At 43.2% G+C, this 22,399-nt stretch overlaps 1 protein-coding gene across 1 annotated transcript; it reads right to left on the bottom strand.

Annotated features, from left to right (window-relative positions):
* Nucleotides 1-1,290: 1,290 nt before the first annotated feature.
* Nucleotides 1,291-1,794, bottom strand: LOC146857908 (protein LDOC1-like). Its single transcript, XM_085647080.1, has one exon. The coding sequence runs from the start codon at nt 1,792-1,794 to the stop codon at nt 1,291-1,293; it is 504 nt and encodes a 167-aa protein (XP_085503206.1).
* Between the last annotated feature and the right edge of the window lie 20,605 nt (nt 1,795-22,399).

A 22,399-nucleotide genomic window follows, 5' to 3' on the forward strand; every position in this document is an offset into this window, starting at 1 on the left:
AATGGTCAGAGCATTCACAGCGCGATAGTCTATACAGCAGCGGAGATCGCCGTTGGCCTTCGGAATGAAGAAAAGGGGTGACGCGGCCGGAGATCTAGAAGGGCGGATGAATCCCAAGTGCAAGAATTCGTCCAGGTATTCACGGAGGTGCTGGGTCTCGGGACCCGTGAGGGCGTATACTCTACTACACGGCACCGTAGCGCCAGGCACTAAGTCAATGCGGCAATCGTATTGCCGGTGCGGGGGTAGCTCTTCAGCTTTTCGTTTGTCGAAGACTTCTCTGTAGGGGGTATACCAGTGAGGGAGTGTGACGTCCTTTTCAGCCGCTGTGGCAACGTACTGGTTGGATGCGTTTCCCACATCAGGAGGACGTCTCGGCAGCTTGCACTGCCGTTGACAGAAGCTGGAGTTAAATGAGATTGAGTTGGTTGCCCACGTGATGTGAGGCTCATGCACTCTCAGCCATGGTAGCCCCAAGATGAGATTACAGCGTGGAGCCTGGATGATGTTAAAGGTGAGCCACTCGCCGTGGTCTTCCCCTATGGTAACCCACAGTGACGGGGTGTGGAAGATGATAGGGCCAGAGTCCAGCTCCTTGCCGTCTACCGCAAAGACGAGTTCTGGATGGTCTTTGCGTAGAAAAGGGATTCCAAGCCGTTCAGCTTCGGCTTTATCTACAAAACATCCGGTGGCTCCGGAGTCTATCATGGCTCGAACCTGTCGGGGACAGTGGTCCACTACCACTTGTAATGAGACAAAGAAGTGGCTGGGTTCCTTGGTGATATCAGCTTCTGTAGAAGGGATGGAATGGTAGCTTGAGGGAGTCCCTTCCTGAACCTTCAAGCTCTCGGGTTTCCCACCGAGTCGTCTTGGCTGATGGCTGCTGCTAGACTACTGCGGTTGCGGACGGTCTTGGGACGCACTGGGCATTCTCGCAGGAAGTGTCCTTTCTTGCCGCAATATAGGCAGAGGCCCTGTTTCCGACGATGGTCTCGTTCGCTGAGGGTTAGAGACGCTCTCACTGTCCCTATTTCCATGGGGTCTGTGCGATGTACCCCTTGCTCCGAAGAACGGACACTAGCGGTTTATCTTTGCGCTTGTGGTCTCCTTTTCTCTCCCTCAGGCGATATTCTATGCGAGAAGCCAGTTCGATCATAGCAGCACAAGTTCGGGGTTGCGGATCTATTTGTGCGATCACGTCTTTCAAGTCTTCTGTTAGCCCTCGGTAGAAGATCGCTGCTTGTTTAGACACGGGCCAGTCGGTTTCGGCCACCAACCGCCGAAAACTGTTTATGTATCAAGGAAATCGTTGGTGCTCTGACGAAGGTCGAGGAGGTCACGATCGGCGGAGAAGGTGTCCGCCCGCCGATCAAAGGTTTTCTCAAATTCCAACTTAAATGCGTCCCAATCATATAAGAGAGCATCATCTCTTCGGACTATCGGGACGGCCCATTGTGCTGCGTCTCCCGCCAGGTAGGAGATGAGGAACGCTACCCTGGCTTGATTGGTTTGAAAAAGCTTAGGTTTGCAATGAAAGTGCAACAGTATTTGGGTCATAAACACTTGCACTGTATGAATCTCCCCGTGGTATCTTTCCGGAGGAGCTAGGGGTACGTGTGCAGGCATCTCCACTACTACTTGGGGAGTGGGTGTAGGGTACAGGGTTCCTGCATCAAAGGGATTCCTCTGGAGACGGTCTAGGCGAGTATGTAATGCGGCTGTTTCTGCTCTGGACGTGGCCAGTTCGACCTGTACTTGTGCCAATGCGGCTAATACGTCGTCTAACGTGGCCATCTCTAAATCAGCGTGATCAAGAGAAGGGGAATTCGTGGGCCAATGATTCTGTCGTGGCGGACCCTGTGTCTTCTCCTCGGGATGACGCTGATGCTATAGAGGGGTCCCCCTCCCATGCGTCCCCTGCCCGGATTCGTATAAAGACCCTCGGGCGCAGGAGACAGGTGGGCGAGGGAAGGAAGGGACGGAGACAGCCATGAGGGTGTTAGGGGTCGTGCTTCCTGTACCCTATTTATCCGTAAAGCGGATGTTACAGTAGAAAACTCCAACTCCCAGAATGCCTTGCTAGAGGGAGTATCTTGTATGCCTTTCCATGCTGCACCACAATAGATCACATGACTGCTACCGGCATATAGGCCGCTGGCTCACAACCACGAGTGCTTGGCCTTGCTTCCTGCTTTAGGACCACGCCCCCTTGACTGTTTGGATTCTACCCGGACCCGTTCCTCGTCTTTTCCTTGTTTCCTGCGTATTAGAGGAACCTCAAAACCAACGGAACAACACGTTTCAAGTCCTCGGTACCGTGAGTTGGGTTGAGTGTTGAAGTCTCTAACTACGAGCCTCTGTATTGATTAGCGCGTTGGAAGCGCGCTCTGAGAACATTTCCTGTATCGCTAGCGTGAGGAAGCGCTGTGGAGGTTTTTGTCTGCTTTTGTTTATTTAGCGCTGGAAGCGCCCTTTTGAGAACATTATTTGTATCGCTAGCGTGAGGAAGCGCTGTGGAGGTTTTTGCCTGCTTTTGTTTATGTAGCGCTGGAAGCGCGCTCTTGGGAACCTTACCTGTGTAGCTAGCGCGAGGAAGCGCTGTGGTAATCCCTGCCTGCTCCTTTTGGTTAGTACGATTATCGCGCTAGATCCCTTGCCAGTTGTTCCTCCCCCCAGCGCTGGGACGCGTTGGTGCCTCACAATGTCAGTGAGCTTGTGATTGAAGGCTCAAATCTTTATTGGGACAAACAGTCTTCTTTTAGTAACAAAGACATTCAGTACAGTCAAATTAACGACATCAAGAAAGGACTATTGCTGAAACCAAGGTGGATACACTACTCTCTGCGAATTGTAAAACATTGTATTTCCTCTTCGTGAAGTGTGCTTGATTCCTCCAACAACCCTCCTTCTTATGTGAAGTCTGCCTTCTTTCCACTGGTGTTGTATAGAGGCACCGTTTCCTGTTTTAAGAAGAGTCCTTAAAGCCACGTCCCCAGGTCTGATTGTGTGAGTATGAGAAGGCATAGAATGTACAGAAAGTAGCGGGGAAGCTCATGAGGGATTAAGACTTACGGCTACCTTGTTGTTTGTGTCTCCTTGTAGGAATCCTTACTTCCCTGCCTGACATCCCGACAGAAGACCTGGTGGTCCTTTCTGGTCTCTTCGCCCTCTAGGGGGTCCATGTCTTCCTCTAGTGTGTATACACCTATAGGGGTCTGGACCCTGTGAGAGCGTAAAGACATTATCTTCGCTCCCGTGGATCTTGGATTCTCTGTCGTCGGACCCAGAACCGGACAGAGGGATACCTGAAACGAGATAAGGAGAGAGGGGTTAGGGGCGACGTTGGTCTTTCCCTCTCTGCGATGAGAACCTTTTCCGGATGCACTCTGCTGTACCTGTCTCTTGGGTTGTCCCGGGAAGGGTAGGTCAGAGGTCGGGAATCGGAAGGAGAGCCAGGTCCAGTTAACTTCACTGGCCCCAGCCTCACTTGGGGTGCGGGGTTCTGTAACGGAAATAGCTCCCGGCTTTCAGGTTTCGCAGGAAACACCAGTTGCGCTACTACTTCCAGCCCGGGTATCCTTGGGGCCGAGGAGCGCTGTGTTAGTTGGTTCCTCAAGGAAGTTTTGGGTGTTTGGGGGACTCTCTCACACCGGCGAGGGCGCTGCTACTTCCAGCCCAGCTTGATGGTTCCGCTAGGAAGGATGAGGGGCAATGTATCACCTACACGGTCACGGGCGCTTCTACTCGTAAGCCCGGGTATCCGTGGGGCTGAGGAGCGCCGTGACCGTAGGTTCCGTAGAGAGACGATCAAGGGAACAGCACAAGCGGAAAGAACGGAAGGTACTTGGGAACCTTCCCGTGGAGCCTCCCAATGTTTGGAGGACCCGGTCGGTGATATGCTTGTGGTTCCGGTGGCGAGTCTGCCGAGACTCGGATGAAGAGCGGAGAAGTGCACAGCCGAGCTGGGGGAAGTGCGAGGAGTTCTACGCAGCTGAGAAGAGCGCGCACCCTGGAGGCGATGTCACGGACTATACAGGGGCATCTCGGGGTCCTTAGCAGGAGGAGGGGGACACTCACCTCTCTCCTGGTAGCTGTAGCGTAGGCGGACCGAAGGCTTCAGGATTCTAGAGTTTCTGGAGCGAACCGCGCACTGACGGCGTCTTTTCGCTTCAGCCGGAGTGGACCATGCGGGATTGCGGGCCGTTGAAAGTGTTCAGGTCGAGCGGGAATCATTGGCACCGCCCCCTTGTGTCGAGTCGACTTTATGGGCGGCCGTGCTAGCGATCAGGTGGAGCGCCTGGCCGCGGTGCTTCTTGGGGGTTGTTGTTCCGCGGTTTTCCTACCTCCGGCGTGAGCATGACATCAGGACAGTTTTCTCTAGTGTAGGGAGGACTGTTAATCTTCCTTATTGATAATTATTTAGACCGGGAAAAAGGGATTTTGATGATGTCCCAAACTTTAACACCGCTAGGTAAATGCCCATAGGGTAAATAAAATGTTTGTTGGAGCCACCGTCTAGTTTTTTTTGTAAACCATGGATTCTTATTCTGTGGTTAAAATTAATAAAAATGGCCTGTTGTGGATCCTATCCAAGCCAGAAAGATGAGTCGTGACTGGATTATAGGTGACCCTAATGTAGGTTTTCACACTGAAAATGATTTGTCTTTTGGGCAAATCTAAAAGCACATGGCAAGCCGGGTATTTAAAAAACGGCCTCCCTGCATCCAACGAACAACACTTCCGGATTTAAAAAAAAATCCGGAAGTATTGTTCGTTGGATGCATTTACCTAGCGGTGTTAAAGTTTGGGACATCATCAAGATCCCTTTTTCCCAGTCTAAATAATTATCATTAAGGAAGATTAACAATCCTCCCTACACTAGAGAAAACTGTCCTGAAAAAGGTGAACATCTGTCTACTCACCGAAATGCTGCGTCGACTGTGTTTTCTAAAAATATGATGTATGTTTATGTATAAAATGTGTTTTTAAATTCCTGATTGTTATAATTTATATAATACATTTTTATTAATTTTTTATTGTGTTTGCCTGACGTACCTTACAATTGTAGTATTTTTCGGATGATCCCCTTTGTATTATTTTTGATACTGTTGATGAGTTTATTTCCAATGTGGTTTATGATATACTTTTGGTTAAGCTGCACCTTTTAGTAGGGACACCTTTGTTTTTTACTGTCTTATGTACCACATCCAATACGCTGATTTACACACATATAATTTATTGCCAATTAATAATGTTTACATGTGATGTAAAGCGCTTTGACATGCTGCATTGGGATGAGTAGTGCTAAAATAGAAATAAAACAAAATAGTGGTATTTAAATTGTTATTTGTGTAAATACTGGGACAGACTAACATTTGCCATTCTTACAGGTCATGCTTATCTCTTATTTACAGGGAATGAACAAAGTCAAACGCATGCCTCTCTTAAGTCCCATAAGCTGTGTGTCTTTGTTTCCCCTTCATTTCATTTCAGTGTGAGGCGCCAGAGAGCACACACAGCCAGGATACTCCAACAAAAGGAGGCCTGATGGCCCCTTAACTTCGGCCTTCTTTTTGGGCCATCTGGAATTTAAAATAACAAAGCCCTTTCCCCGCACAAAAGCAGACAATGTGCAGGTCTGAAACCTACACCAGCATGAACTCCGCATATTCTCGTGCTGCCCAAAGTCTTGGTTGGGTGGATGGCATCTACATTGTGAGTGGACGCATTCTACCCGCGTATAACCCAACTTGTGCCCTGCTTAAAAGGATGATTACTTTTAAGTAGTGCAGACAGATTATTTGTAAGAAGAACTTTATTACAAGTTCACTGGAACAACTCCCAGATACATCTTCTCTCAGCAACTGCCAGCTCTCTTCTCCTGCCATGCGCAGAATTCCACCATCCTAGATACCATTAAAAGAATGCAGAGCCTGTTACTAAGAAAACATAACAGGATGCATCATGTCAAGATACAACAGTTACATTGCTAAATGATTCGCAAGTTTTTAGGTCTTGTGTGACGTAAGCAGCGCATGCGCTACTCTCGTCTTACGAGGCTTCTTGGGATCGATACGATTCCAAGAAGCCTCATCCCAGCTCAGCCTTCAGTGTTGATTTGTGCGCGTCGTTTGGCGTCACGAATCATGCTGAAGGCAGTGCAATGATTGCATGCAAGGCATGTCAATCACTGCTTGTTGCCACCATGTCTCCTTTTAGCCACGCCCACCGGGATTTGATCTTTTACCGGCGGCATGACATTCTCCCCTTTATTACTCCCGACGCACTTTTTTGTTTTAGACATCGCTATCTCCATTTCCGCGGTGGCGCACTCCTAGCTTTTTATGGACATTATGATATACTTTGAAGTGCTTGAGCCACTTAACGACAGTTTAAAAAAAACTTTTTGATAAACGTGTAGAGCGCTTGATACCGCTTCGAGTTGCAGACATTCACTATTGTCTTAAGTGTTTTTTTTTTCTTTCTAGTGCGATATGGTTCGTTATCCCAGGTCTGTTAGCGCTATTGGGTAAGAACTGGCACTTAAATTTCATCCATCACTTTGTCAGCAGATCTGGTATCCTCTCATAGCACCCCACACTCAGCAGTATGTGCTGGCCCAACACTGTGAATTAGGTGCAGCTCTGTCCAAGAAAGTCACACGTGACTTTAAGCACTGCCCGACTAATCCGATATTCCAGTAATAGGATCGATGCACTCCTAGTGGATGTACTCCTCATGGATGCACGCAGTCTTGACCTTCAGCACTTCTGCTAGTCTGGTGTTGAGAGGACCCCCCACGCACACACAACTCTGCCATCGCACCTCCATTTTGACCAGTAGTACTATGCTCACAGCTCTGTGGTGCGTCTCCTCTACCAACCAATCTCCCTTCCCTGCTTCCCTCTGGGGAGAGAGCATCACTAGCGGCAGTGTGGGGGGAGGGTGTTTGAAAGATAACTTTAATGCCCACACTTCGCGTTTCCACTTGAGCAGCAGAAAAACAAGCAGTTAATCAATAACGGCAATGCGAGGCTAATGCATGCTGGGATCGTGTACAACATTTTTCGCCACTCTGCCAGCTATTCTCGTGGGCCTATAATGGTATTTATTTTTACAAACACCACTCTGCCAGCTACTCTTGTGTGCCTATAATGGTATTTATTTTATGTGCGCAAATCTGTTAGCTGACTACAATGTTTCTCAGAATTGCACAACGTTTCTTCCGAACTTTGCAAACATAAAGCCCTTGCGCAAAGCCCTAACCTTTCTTTGCATTTCCTCCGAGTTGACAAATATGTTTTCCATTGAAACGTGCGGCTGCTGGTTTGTTTTACCTGCTCCAAGCGTGCTGTTTTGACATTGCTGGTTCTAGTTTTAATGTGGCCAGCCTGCTGAAGACACATTGGCCCGGGCAGTGTTTGCCGTCTCTTGGCTCCTTCCCCTCCCCCAGCCGCATACCCCATATTCCTGCAGTTGCCTATAGTGTTTAAGATCAACAGGCGCCCTAGGTGAGTTCTCTGTGTGTTAGCGCACGTCCATGTGCGTGTGTGATAGTGTTCTAAATATGTAAGATAAACCTTTCTCAGAATTTTGCCTGCTTTGAATAATTTTTTTGTGTGAAAAACGAGTCCAGTTCAGTTTTAGCAGACCTCCAGTGTTTGGTATTTTGGTATCACAGCTTATGTATTCGAGTTTGTACAGAAAAGTGTCTGTATGTGTGTGTGTATATATATATATATGTATATGTAAATATCTATATATATATATATATATATATATATATATATATATATATATATCCACACAAGTCAGTTGCTCCTTCCGGAATTGCTGGGACCCATGAAAGGTGGCGCACACCCCGGCGGAGCACGCCGGTAACATCAATATCCAAAACCACAAACGAAATCTATCGTGCGCTCTCAGCAAGAAACAGGCGAACAACCAGGTAGCGAAGTCCAAGTGTTTAATTCACACAACGCGTTTTGGCGACAAGCCTTGTTCACGTGTGAAAGTGCACGTAAAAGCAGCCATTAAGTAAAGTTTTCAAGCGTTGATACTGGTGGTAATCACAATCAACAAAGGGCTCACAGCAAGGGTTACATAGCTGTAAACATATCAGCCATCTTGGAACGGTTGGCATAGGTAAGAGATATCATGAGGAATATTTCCCTAGATGGATACAGAACATTCATGAACTTATATGCACAGTATGTACCAGCATGTATTAAGTCTGAAAACATAAATGAATTTATCATGATACCAAAATAGGCAGTCGGTACATTTAGAAATGGAGTTCATAATACAGTCGTAGCACAGCGGTAAAATTGCTGTTGATAATAGGCAAGTGCACCAATTCATAAACATTACATGAGGATACTAAGACAAAAGAAATGTGCCTCGAGTATATATTATCTACTGGCGGTCGCCAGTAGATAGTTATAGTTAGGACCGAGTTTCCATAGGAAATCTCAAAATTCTATTTTGAATAACTTTGGCGCCGGTTGACGAATCCTCGCGAAAGTTTCAAAACTAATGGGGCGCTCTGCTCAGCTCCTAAACTGAAAGTCTCGGGGTGATTCGTCAAGCGGGGGCCGAGAAAAAAGGGAGGTCCCAAAAAGCGTTTTCCCCATGCATTTGCCCGTAGGACCTTTAGTCGAAGGTACAGCCCCAACGGCTGAACAGAATTACTTGAAATTTGGCAAAGAGGTAGTCCTCAGGTCAGGGATGTGCCTTTTGCATATATGGTGTCAATCTGTTCAGTAGTTCCTGAGAAAATTGCAGTTAAAAGCACATAAATATCTATAGCCGCGCACCGTGCGCGCACCGTGCGTAATTCTGATTGGTGGTTACATGTCAGTCAACATTCGAATCGGTCGAAATCAGGAAGTGTTGTCCGCCATTTTGTGTGTGACAGTGAAAAAGAAAGGTGGAGAACGTGAAAAGGGGGCAGGGTACAGAGTTCCTGACCCTCTAGCTTTTGTCAGGGGGTCCCTGAAGGACCATGAAGGGTGAAAAAACATTTTATTTTCTTTTTTTTTAAATCGCGGGGTGCGCGTACGGTGCGGAATCATAAAAAAAATAGAATTAAAAATCAAATTTAAGTGTTTAGATGTTAGGTGGCTCTAAAAAGAGCCGTTGTGTTAATTGAGGGACAGAGGAACAAAAAACATGGCAAAAATTATAGGGTGCCGTACGAGTGTTGCTGTATCTTGCTCTCTATTAGGGGAATGCTGGTGTCCCCATAAGAGAGAAGAGCATTACACGCATTGCACCGTATATGCACCCTCTTAAACAGAGGGTGTATATCCAGAGGAACCGAAGCAGGTGAAGCTGCCGCCGCAGATGAAGTGCTCGGCTGAGCTGCCGATGATGTGCTCGGCTGAGCTGCTGCGGATGTGCTCAGCTGGGCTGCTGGAGGGTTTTCTCTAGCAGCTCGAGCATAAGCCACAGAATGCACATCTCTAACGTGCCTGATCATAGTGAAGATACTAAAAGAGTATTTCTTTTTAGGATCTCCTCTTGATAAGACACGATCACAAAGAGTGCAGGTGACTTTTGGAGCATTCACCTTCTTCTGCCCGTCTGGAAATGTAAAAAATTGCCATATAAAAGAGTCTTCTCTGTCTCACAAGGGTCTCCTGCTCACTCCCAGAAGATGACTGCTGCTCTGCCATTCTCAAGTACTGGAGTACTGGAAAAGCTGCTCAGCTCCTTCTCCCAGGGAATCAGAAGTAATAATGAGGGGAGTGGGTGTGGTGTTGGAAGTTTCTGGAACTGAAACTACTATAAACCAATGAAAAGTGTTGTTTCTAAATCACATGACTTGCCGTGCGCGCACGGTGCGCGCATGGAGCACGCACGCATGTGGGTACAGAGCACGCACGCATGCGCGTACGGAGCACGCGCGCATGCACGTACGCGTACGGAGCACGCACGACGTACGCATGCGCATGTGGAGCACGTGCGCATGCGCACACGGAGCACGTACGCATGCATGCACCGTGCGCGCACCGTGCGCGCACGGACAAAAACCCTTAAAAAAAAAAATTTTAAGTGTTTATAAGTTTATAGAAGATATTAACTATGCTGTTCAACTCTATCCAAATAAAAATAAAAAAGCTGAGCCATTCCATATTACAGGATAAAGTTAATCTATGACTATATATATAGGTAGCTTATTGTAAAATAAATATTTAAAAAATACAATAATACATTTAAAAAACCTTGCAAATTCACTTAAAAAACCATAGGTTTCACACACATTATAGTTAGGAATTAGCATTTAAAAAACATTTGACATTCACTAAAAAAAACTATAGGTTTCACACACGTTACAGTTAGGAATTAGCATTTAAAAAACCTTGCAAATTCACTTAAAAAACCATAGGTGCCACACACGTTATAGTTAGGAATTAGCATTTAAAAAACATTTGAAATTCACTAAAAAAAACTATAGGTTTCACACACGTTATAGTTAGGAATTAGCATTTAAAAAACCTTGCAAATTCACTGAAAAAACCATAGGTTTCACACACGTTATAGTTGTGATAAATTACCACATCTTCTCACACCCTAATATAACCTTTGATACACCGAATCACAATTTAAGAGTTCCATTCTCAAAACCATACATACTGCAATACCAATAACTATATACCCACTTATTAACTCTTAGGTCTACATACACCTCCACTCATTCACCTGTACAGTCACTCATACTTACAGTCACAACATACAAAACTATCATATGCATTTATACACCTATATAGACACTCACACACTACCAATCATCCATAGAGGTACTCTCACACCTACTCAGTCATGCAAATAATCACACTCCCATTTACTCACCTATGCGGTTATACACACTCAAGTTCACTTACTCATAAAAATAGTATCACATTCTTACGCTCTTATAGAATCATTGATACAAGCACACACTCATCCATACAGTCACTCTCACAATCACACACTCTCACATCTACCCACTTATATACTCTTACACGCACATATACTGCCTTTCACATATGTAGTTAGTCACAAATGTACCACTGAGATATACATTCAATCCCTAACACACCCATACATACACTCATTCAACCATACAGTCCATCACAGATGCACTCTTAAAACCATGCACCCATAGAATCACCCACTCACACATCTATACATTGAGTCACACACACCCTACCCACACAAACACTCAGGAACCCATACTGAAACTAAGACAAGCAATCAATAACTCATATAGACATTCATATAGGTATTTACAAAACCATGCAGCCACTTATACACCAACATACAGAAACATACAGACATTTACACAGTTTAGTCACTACTCTGCAGTAAGATACATTTAATGACTCACTTATAGAGTTAGTTACACACCACAGAAAATCATCCATTTACACACTTGTACACCCACTCATTCTTCAACAGGTCTTTCCCTATATATATTAAACATATTAAAATTGTTAAGAAACACATACTCAATGGATGATGTCATCAGTGATGTCATTTGAGATGTCATCAGTGATGTCATGAGTGATGTCACTGACCATGTCATGAGTCATGTAATATGTGACGTCATCAGCAGTGGATTGCGGGCGCGTGAATTATAGTTAGCTGAACTAACTATAACGGGGGAATTTCATTGGTTTTTTACAAGTGAAATGTCCAGCTAACTATAACATGTGTGAAACCTATGGTTTTTTCAGTAAATTTGCAAGGTTTTTTAAATGCTAATTCCTAACTATAACGTGTGTGACACCTATGGTTTTTTCAGTGAATATATATATATATATATATATATATATATATATATATATATATATATATATATATATATTCACTGAAAAAACCATAGGTTTCACACATGTTATAGTTAGCGGAAATTTTACTGATAAAAAACCAATGAAATTCCCCCGTTATAGTTAGTGCAGGCAACTATAACTCACGCGACCGCAATCCTCTGCTGATGCTAATACTGTATTTAGACACTTATTTGCCCATGTCTTCTTCCAAACATTTTTAGCTATACATATATTACAAATATTTTTTTTTCATAAAGACACATATGTCATCAGCAGAAGATTGCGGTCGCGTGAGTTATAGTTGCCTGCACTAACTATAACGGGGGAATTTCATTGGTTTTTTATCAGTAAAATTTCCGCTAACTATAACATGTGTGAAACCTATGGTTTTTTCAGTGAATTTGCAAGGTTTTTTAAATGCTAATTCCTAACTATAACGTGTGTGAAACCTATGGTTTTTTCAGTGAATTTGTACGGTTTTTTAAATGCTAAGTTACTTTACGCCATTCGTGGCGTGCGCGCCCACTTAACGCAGTTCGTTCCGTGCGCGCACGGTGGGCACGCGGTGGCGATGACAAAGCAAGAAAGCACGTCAACAAATCTGTTTCTGCTTTCCTCCGTGACTATGGTATGGGTGCCATTTACCACAACAACTTGCGTTATGACATGCAAGACATTTATAGAGGAGATGGTGTGCACTTCAATGATGAAGGCTCTTTTTAGAGCCCCCTAATATCTAAACACTTAAATCTGATTTTCATTTTTTTTTTTTTTTTTCTACCGTACGCTTACCGTAAGCTTACCGTACGCGTACCCCGTGATTTTTTTTAAAACAATAAATCTTTTTTTTGTACTTTTCTGTCCTTCTTTGACCCCCTTACAAATGTTAGGGGGTCTGTAACTCTCCTCATTGCCCCCTTTCCTTGTTTTCACTCTTTTTTTTCAGAGTGAAATACACAAAATGGCGGCCGCCGCTTCCTGGTTTCGGCCGATTCGAATGTTTACTAAGATCTAAGAGCCAATCAGAATCGCGCTCGCGCACGCCACCGTACGCTTACCGTAAGCGTACGGTAAGCGTACCGTAAGCGGGCTCAGATATATATATTGATTTAAAGGCTATTTTCTCAGAATCTACTGAACAGATTTACACCAAACCTACAAAAGGCACTTCCTTGACCTAGGGACTACCTCTCTGCCAAATTTTGAGTAATTCTGTTCAGCCGTTCGGGCTGTAGCTCGTTCTAAAGGTCCTATGGAAAAATGCATGGGAAAAACGCGTTTTGGGACCCCCCTTTTATCTCAGCCCCCGCTTGACGGATCCCCCCGAGACTTTCAGGGTAGGAGCGGAGCGTAGCGCCCCACCTATTTTGAGAAATTCGCGAGGATTCGTCGACCGGCGCCAAAGTTATTCAAAATAGAATGTTGAGGTTTTCCTATGGAAACGTGGTCCTAACTATAACTACCTACTGGCGACCGCCAGTAGGTAATATGTATATGTATATATATTACCTACTGGCGGACGGGACGCCAGTAGGTAGTTATAGTTAGGACCTATTTTCCATAGAAAATCTGCAGCATTCTATTCCCAATATGTCTGGTGCCGGTTGACGAATCTTCGCAAAATTTTCCAAACTTTTGGCCAGCTCCAGTCCGCTCCTATCCTGAAAGTTTCGGGGTGATTCGTCAAGCGGGAGCCGAGAAAAAAGGGGGATCCCACACGCGTTTTCCCCATGCATTTTCCCATAGGACCTTTAGATGCAGCTACAGCCCGAACTGCTGAACGGAATTACACCAAATTTGGCAAAAAGGTAGTCCTCAGTTCAGACTCGTGCCTTTCACTTAAATGGTGTAAATCCGTTCAGTAGTTCCTGAGAAAATTAGAGTTAAAAGTACATATATATCTATGGCCTCGGAGGATCCGCACACCCTAAGCGCACCCTGATCGCACCCTCTGCGAACCGTGAGCTCACCCTCCTAATCACGCGCTGAATGCTAATTGGTTGTCAAGTGTCTGTCAACATTCGAAAGCAGGAACTGTTGGCAGCCATTTTGTGCCTCGGTAGAAGCGAGGCTGAAGAAGTAAGGGAAATAAGTGTGGGAAAGATATAAAGGGGGCAGGGTAGAAATACTCTGACCCTCTAGAGTTGCTTAGGGTTTTTTTTTTAAATGGCATTATGCGCGCAGGGTGCGCGGATCTGGCCATAAAAAAAAAAAAACGAAGCGCGGGCTTTCACGCTTCCTTAATAATTAGCCCCGGGGGGGGGGCAAATCCCGGGGGCAAAATGCGTAAAAAATGAATGGGGCCCCCCCCGCCCCGGGGACCGCTACCTCCCAGGGCTAGAAAATAAATAGGGTGGGGGGCTGAATGGACCCCCCAAGCCCCGGGGACCACCACCCCCGGGGGCTTTATTTATTGAGGGAGGGGGGCTGCGTGTTCTCCCTCCTGGAGCCTTCGAGGGCCCTAGGGACCGCCACCCCCCAGGGCCGGCTCCTACAGTGTCCTGGGGTGCCCACCCACAGGACACTGTTGTTTGCTATGAGAGGGCGGGAGTCTCCTGCCCTCCCATAGCAAACTTCGTTTGGATTTTGATAGAGAGAGTAAGGAAACCTGCTCTCTCTTTCAAAATCCAAACCATATTGCTTTTCCACACGTGGAGCTGCATGTCAGCAGCTCCCCATGTGGAAAAGCAATGCCGGCTCCCGAAGGACGCGGGGAGCCGGCTGGGACCATGGGGGTGTTGGGGCTCCCCCCACGGTCCCCAGCGTTTTTTATAAGCCCCGGGGGATGGGGTCCCCGGGGATAATAAAAATTAGTGATAGGGGCTAATTTTTTTTTTATGGTAAAATTAGGAGACGCGCATCCTAACGCGTCGGGTGCACGATTTCTCTCGCGTAGGGTGCGCGGTTCCTAGCACGTTGGGTGCGCGACTCCAAGGGAAAAAAAATTAAATTTTTTGGAGATAAACATCAAGCTTAAGTGTTTTGTTCTTGAGTGGCTCTAAAAAGAGCTGTTATGTTCATTGAGAGTTTTTGGTACTTATAAGTAAGTACCTATACAGAGTCTAAAGTTGTTAACGAAGACTCTGTTTCCTTCATCAGTAAAGTGTACTTCATCTCTCCTATACATCTCTTGCATATGAAAGCGCAGATTGTTATTGTAAATGGACCCCATTCTATAGTCTCGGAGAAAAGCAGAAACAGATTTATCCACATGTTTCCTAGCTTTCTCAATCTGTGGACAAAAATGATTGGCCCAGTTCCATTTCTGCCTTTTGCATATGTTAGAATACACAAAGGCAGTTTTGGGAAAAAGTGAAATCAATTCTGCAAAGATGTCCTTCATAAGCATTTCCAGACCTACCCCAGTCAAAGTGCCTAGGTCATTGCCACCACAGTGCACTATTATGAGGTCAGGGTGTTGGAGATGCATAAAGGATTTTATCAATGGCATCAATTGGAGCCACTTTGACCCTCTCTGTCCAATCCATTTAATGTCTACATTTGGCAAACCTAGGTCTTTGTGAATGCCTTTGTTTTCTGCATACCTTTGGCTCCAGAAAATATAGCTGTGTCCCACAATCCACACTCTAAGCATCTTGAAGGGAGGTCTGGATGCACTCAGATGGTCTCTGTAAATGAAATGGCAGTTTGAAAAGTAAGATTTTTCTAAAATGGTGGCTAAGATGCAGTTTTAAAAAAAGAAAAGAAATCATTGGTTGTTTGACAACCTTCTACACTGAAAACTAGGGTGCATGTTTCTGTTTTTTAAATGCATGATTCTTATTGGTTAACAAAAACTGATTGAAAGGAACATTATATATGATAAGCTGATATGTTGAAAAGTCAAGCACACTTGCTGTTTTGATGAGCAACATTGTGTGCTGAACTTGTGACCTGTGTGCTCAGTTCAGTGTTCCATGAACTGTTTCTATGGTAGCAGGCAGACGCTAGATTGGGGGTAGGGTTCAAATTTATGTCATTTGGAAAGGGTTGAATTTTTTAACCAATTGAAATGTGTGTTAGCTTTTAAATTAATGTGGGAAGGAATGTGATTTGATGTTTACATGTATATGTGTGCAAAATGAGAGGGAAACTTTGCCATTCTTTGGTTTTGCTGACAGGTGCACAGTGCAGAGATTCTGTATAAGAAAATCTGGTGTGTGACTGACATACTTCTTAATCAACAAAACAACTTGAAAGGTGAGTTATTTAATTGTGAGGGGATGTATGTGGTGTATTTTGATTTTAATCAGACTAATGTATTTCTCCTGCTAAAGTGCATGGAGTACTTTTTTTGTCTACAAACTTATTGTCAGTGTGTGTGCATGTAGAAACCATTCTGTGATAAGCATTTGTGTTTTTCATGTGTTTGCATACAGATAATTGTGCTGTTTTTATGTTTTGGTGGAATTAGAAACCAGTCATTGTTTATGTATTTGCAAAATGAGTCACGTTTCTACACTAAAATGTAGTACTCCTTCTAGATTAAGAAATGTGTTTTGGGACAGTGCCAGGGATAGTGTTGTTTGTCTAGAATCACACAGTGAGTCTGTGTGCATTTAGGAATCATTTTGAGAGAAACATTTTGGTACTAATGTGTAGTAGAAGATTTTCTGCAATGTGTGCAGTCACCTTACATCTTATAGACTAGTAAATGTATTTTGTACAAGGGATAGTTAGCTGTGTACAATCACACTGTGAGTGTGTGCATTTGGGCAATTATTGTGAGAAAAGCATTTGGTAACATCATGTATTTGCTGGCAGATTACTGCTTTAAAATCTGTTTTGTTGTCAAGTTTGAGTAGCATTAGAGGCCAGTCATTGCTTATGCAATTGCAAAATTAGTCAGGCTTTCACAGTAGTGTGCAGTATTGAAATATGTAGAATGTGTGGCATCACCTTACCCCTTCCAGAGTAGTGAATGACTTTTGGTAAACTCCTAGGGATAGTGTTGCTTGTCTAGAATCACACTGTGAGTCTGTGTGCATTTGGGTAACCATTGTGAGAGAAGCATTTTGGGACATCGTGTATTTGCTGACAGATAACTGTTTTAAAACCCGTCATGTTGTCATGTTTTAGTAGCATTAGAAGCCAGTCATTGCTTATGTATTTATAAAATGAGTCAGGCTTTGACACTAAAGTGCAGTACTGAAATATGTAGCTTGTGTGCAGTCCCCTTACCAATTCCAGAGTAGTGAATTACTTTTGATAAACTTCTAGGGATAGTGTTGCTTGTCTAGAATCACTCTGTGAGTCTGTGTGCATTTGGGTAACCATTGTGAGAGATGCATTTGGTAACATCGTGTATTTGCTGACAGATAACTGTTTTAAAACCTGTCATGTTGCCAAGTTTTAGTAGCATTAGAAGTCAGTCATTGCTTATGCATTGATAAAATGAGTCAGGCTTTGACACTAAAGTGCAGTACTGAAATATGTAGATTGTGTGCAGTCCCCTTACTCCTTCCAGAGTAGTGAATGTGTTTTGGTAAAGTCCAAGGGATAGTGCTGCTTGTCTAGAATCACACTGTGAGTCTGTGTGCATTTGGGCAACCATTGTGAGAGAAGCATTTGGTTACATCATGTATTTGCTGACAGGTAACTGTTTTAAAACCTGTCATGTTGTCAAGTTTAAGTAGCATTAGAAGCCAGTCTTTGCTTATGCATTGATAAAAATGAGTCAGGCTTTGACACTAAAGTACAGTACTGAAATATGTAGATTGTGTGCAGTCCCCTTACTCCTTCCAGAGTAGTGAATGTGTTTTGGTAAAGTCCAAGGGATAGTGTTGCTTGTCTAGAATCACACTGTGAGAATGTGTGCATTTGGGCAACCATTGTGAGAGAAGCATTTGGTTACACCATATATTTGCTGATAGATAATGGCTTAAAATCCTGTCATGTTGCCAAGTTTTAGTAGCATTAGAAGCCAGTCATTGCTTATGCATTCATAAAATGAATCAGGCTTTGACACTAAAGTGCAGTATTGAAATATGTAGATTGTGTGCAGTCCCCTTGCCCCTTCCAGAGTAGTGAATGAGTTTTGGTAAACTCCAAGGGATTGTGTTGCTTGTCCAGAATCACATTTAGTTAATATCCAAGTAGTAATGGAGTGAGGCAGGCTTTAGCACATGGATTGATTCAAACGCAAATCCACTATGCATGCAGTCCTCTAACCACCTACACATTTGTCTTTCACATCTTCAATACCCCAGACAGTATTCATACAGTTCATACAGTTCCTACAAACACCCTGTCACTCCTCTTACACTCTTTTAGTGACTCATTCAGCATCATGTAGTAATCCATTTACTGCCTAAACACTTATAAATTCACCCAGGAACTCTCCTTGCAATACTGTATACATTCAGTTAATAAAGTAGTAATGGCGTTAGGCAGGCCTTAGCACATGGATTGATTCAAATGCATATCCACTATGCATGGAGGCCTCTAACCACCTACACAATTGTCTTTCAGACCTTCAATTTCCCAGTCAGTATCTATAAACTCCAGTAAACACTCTTTCAGTCCACTTGCACACCTCTAGTGACTCATCTGGCACTATGTATTAATCTATTCACTGCGCCAAAACACAAAAACTTAAAAAGATTAACCCAGGCACTCTCCTTGCAGTACTGTAATGATTCAGTCAGTACCCAGGTAATCATGCAGTGACCGAGGCCTTAGCTCATGGACTGTTTAAACGTCTATCCACTATGCATGCAGGCCTCTAGTCACCTACATACTTGTCTTTCACACCTTCAATACCCCAGACAGTATTCATACAGTTCTTGCGAACACCCTGTCACTCCCTTTCCACTTGTCCAGTGATTTATTCAGTTCCATGAAGTAATCCATTAACTGTGCCAAAAAAGAAACAGTTATAAATTCATGCAGGCACTCTCCTTGCAATACTCTAAACATTCAGTCAGTACCCAAGTACTAATGGAGTGAGGCAGGTCTTAGCACATGCATTGATTCAAACGCCTATCCACTATGCATGCAGGCCTCTAACCACCTACACACTTGTCTTTCACTTCTTCAATTAACTAGTCAGTATCTATATACTTCAATAAACACCCTGTCACTCATCTTGCACTCCTCCAGTGACTGATCCAGTACCATGTACTAATCTATTCACTGCGCCAAAACCGAAAAACTTAAAAGTTTCACCCAGGCACTCTCCTAGCAGTAGTCTAATGATTCAGTCAGTACCCAGGTACTCATGCAGTGAACCAGGCATTACCACATGGACTGCTTCAAATGTCTATCCAGTATGCATGCAGGCTTCTAACCTACTATGCACTTGTCTTTAACAGCTTGAATTCCCCAGTCAGTATCCATGAACTTCCAGCAAACACCCTGTCACTCCCCTTCCAGTGACTTATTCAGCACCATGTAGTAATGCATTCAATGCGCCAAACACTTATAAATTCACCCAGGCACTCTCCTTGCAATACTATAATCATTCAGTCAGTATCCAAGTACTAATGGAGTGAGGCAGGCCTTGGCACATGGATTGATTCAAACGCGTATCCACTATGCATGGAGGTCTCTAACCACCTACACAATTGTCTTTCAGACCTTCAATTTCCCAGTCAGTATCTATAAACTCCAATAAACACCCTGTCACTCCAATTGCACACCTCCACTGACTCATTTGGCACTATGTACTAATCTATTCACTGTGCCAAAACCCAAAAACTTAAAAAGATTCACCCAGGCACTCTCCTTGCAGTACTCTAATGATTCAGTCAGTACCCAGGTAGTTATGCAGTGACCCAGGTGTTAGTCCATGGACTGTTTCAAACGTCTATCCACTATGCATGCAGGTCTCTAGCCACCTACACACTTGTCTTTCACACCTTCAATTCCCCAGTCAGTAGCCATACAGTTCCAGCAAACACCCTGTCACTCCCCTTACACTCCTCCAGTGACTCATTCAGCACCATGTACTAATGCATTTACTGCGCCAAAAAACAAATACTTATAAATTCATCCAGGCACTCTCCTTGCAATACTCAAAACATTCAGTCAGTACCCAAGTACTAATGGAGTGAGGCAGGCCTTAGCACATGGATTGATTCAAACGCCTATCCACTATGCATGTAGGTCTCTAACCACCTACACACTTGTCTTTCACACATCAATATCCCAGTCAGTAGCCATACAGTTCTTGCAAAAACCCTGTCACTCCCTTTGCACTTCTCCAGTGATTTTTTCAGTAACATGAAGTAATCCATTAACTGTGCCAAAAAAACAAACACTTATAAATTCGTGCAGGCACTCTCCTTGCAATACTCTAAACATTCAGTCAGTACCCAAGTACTAATGGAGTGAGGCAGGCCTTAGCACATGGATTGATTCAAACGCCTATCCACTATGCATGTAGGCCTCTAACAACGTACACAATTGTCTTTCACACCTTCAATTCGCCAGTCAGTATCCATACACTTCTGTCAATCCCCTTGCTCTCCTCTAGTGACTCATCCGGCACCACGTAGTAATCTTTACTGCACAAAAACCCAAACCCTTAAAGATTCATTCAGGTACTATCCTTGCAATACTTGAATGTTTCAGTCAGTATTCAGGTACTCATGCAGTGAAGCATGCCTTTTGACAAGGACTGTTTCAAGTAACTATCCACTATGTATGTAGTGGTCTAACCAGTTTTACACTTGTGCATCAGGCCTACTTTTCCACAGTTACTATGCATACACTCCAGCAAACATACTGTGACTGCTGTTGCAAACCCATCGTGAGTCTTTTAGTACCATGTAGTGATCTATTTAATGAAGTAAAATTCAAACAACTATGATTTCACCCAGTGTCTCTCCTTATAGTACTATAATCATTCAGTCAATTAGCATGTAGTCTTTCAGTGAGGCAGGCTTTAGGGCATGAACTGCTTCAAAGTAGTATGCACTATGCACTATGCATGTAGTGTTTTAACCATCGTCACACTTGTGCTTCGGGGCTATAATTTCTTAGTCAGTATTTATATAAAATGTGTTTGTATAGTAATAGAAAAGTATAAATTATACAGTTATTAATATACATTTATTTGTGATTATTTTTTACAGATACTGTTTTTCACCATTAAAATAGAGAAATCATGCCGGAAAAAGAAAAGAACAGAAAAAGGACAGTTACTTGAAGAAAAATCAACCACAAGTATTGAATGAACAACATAATATGGCTAAAAAGAAAAAATCTTCGGGTAAGATCACAAAGCAATTTATTAAAAATGTTTGTAGGACCAGACAGAATGTACAGAATGCTGAAACCTCTGAGACTGCTTCAACTAGAAAAAATATTCAAAATAATAGGAAAAGCAAAAAAGCAAATGGACAGTCAAAGGAGACGAAGTATGGTAAAAGAAGGCAAAATCAGTATAAGGAAATACGCAAAAAAATATTTTACAAGAGAGTAGTACATAATTTGCTGAAAGATGTGAAGAAATGTAAAAAGAGAGCTCTATTTTATAAAAAGAAGAAGCATATTGAAACCATTGTTGAAAAGGCTTTTGAAGTAAAAAGGAAACTATTCATTTTAGTATTAAACAGAATTCGATCACTAGATAAACCAATCCAATTAATGAAGGCCAAAAGTAGGAGGAAAAGAGTAATTAATAGAACACATTTTTGTGATGTTTTTTTGGGAGAATGGAAAAACAGTTCAAGTTCAGAGCCTTTCTTTAATGAAGAGAGTTATTTACAGAGCAATAATTTATTGCATACAGTTGACACCAGTGGTCGAGGTTATGAGGTTAGAAATGGTTGTCCAATTGACAAAGAGAAAATGGTTGAAAGAAAAGCAGAAGAAGTGATAGCTGATGAAGTTCTAGGGAGACGTCCTTAATACCCTGTGTACACTTGGGATTGCAGTAGTATTTGTAGTGTACGACAAGAATCTATTAATAAATTATGTAGTTTCTTACGAGCATATAGTAAAAAAAGTATTAAACAAAAGATTAAGGTGTTGCAAGGACTAGACCCTTGCAGAGTGAGAAAAAATACTGGTTTGCAAGGTCATTCTCTGGCTTGTCTTTCTAGGAAAGTTTGTCAAAGTGTTTTTCACTATTTCAGGATGTTGGCAGTACATCATACTCAAATGCGGAAGTTAGTGAGAAGATTGTATTATGCAAAAAGTCCAGCACTAAAGTTAAATGAGTTGAACAGTGCTCTTTTGCGTGGGTCAGTATCAGATGTGAAGAAGGTTTGTGATGATATTGAGTTTTGTCCTCAGCAAGAGAGTGCAGAAACTGACACATTAGTAGAACAAAATGTTGAAAACAATGTAGAACCCATGATTACAAAATGTTTTGAAGATCAAATCACAAAGTTTAAGGTAATTTCAGGTGAAAGACCAAATGTTTCTTGTATTTGTTGTCGGCGAACTCACTATAAAAATCAGACTAGGAGTGTCAATCTGTATTTAAAAAGTGAAACAGAAAATAATGAAAAGTGGAATGAATTTGCAACTTATTTGTTGGTAGAGAACTGTTTTGATTTGGAATATGAGCAGCGTATTTGCAGCTATATTGTTATAACAAATTAGATGAGAATAAAATGCCTGCTAGAGCATTT

This window comes from Triturus cristatus, chromosome 3_2 (assembly GCF_964204655.1).
Source record: "Triturus cristatus chromosome 3_2, aTriCri1.1, whole genome shotgun sequence".
In the NCBI taxonomy this organism is placed as follows: domain Eukaryota; kingdom Metazoa; phylum Chordata; class Amphibia; order Caudata; family Salamandridae; genus Triturus; species Triturus cristatus.

Bases quoted from the DNA above. Each gene is read 5' to 3' on its own strand.
- LOC146857908 (XM_085647080.1), bottom strand. From the start codon at position 1,794: ATGGCCACGTTAGACGACGTATTAGCCGCATTGGCACAAGTACAGGTC.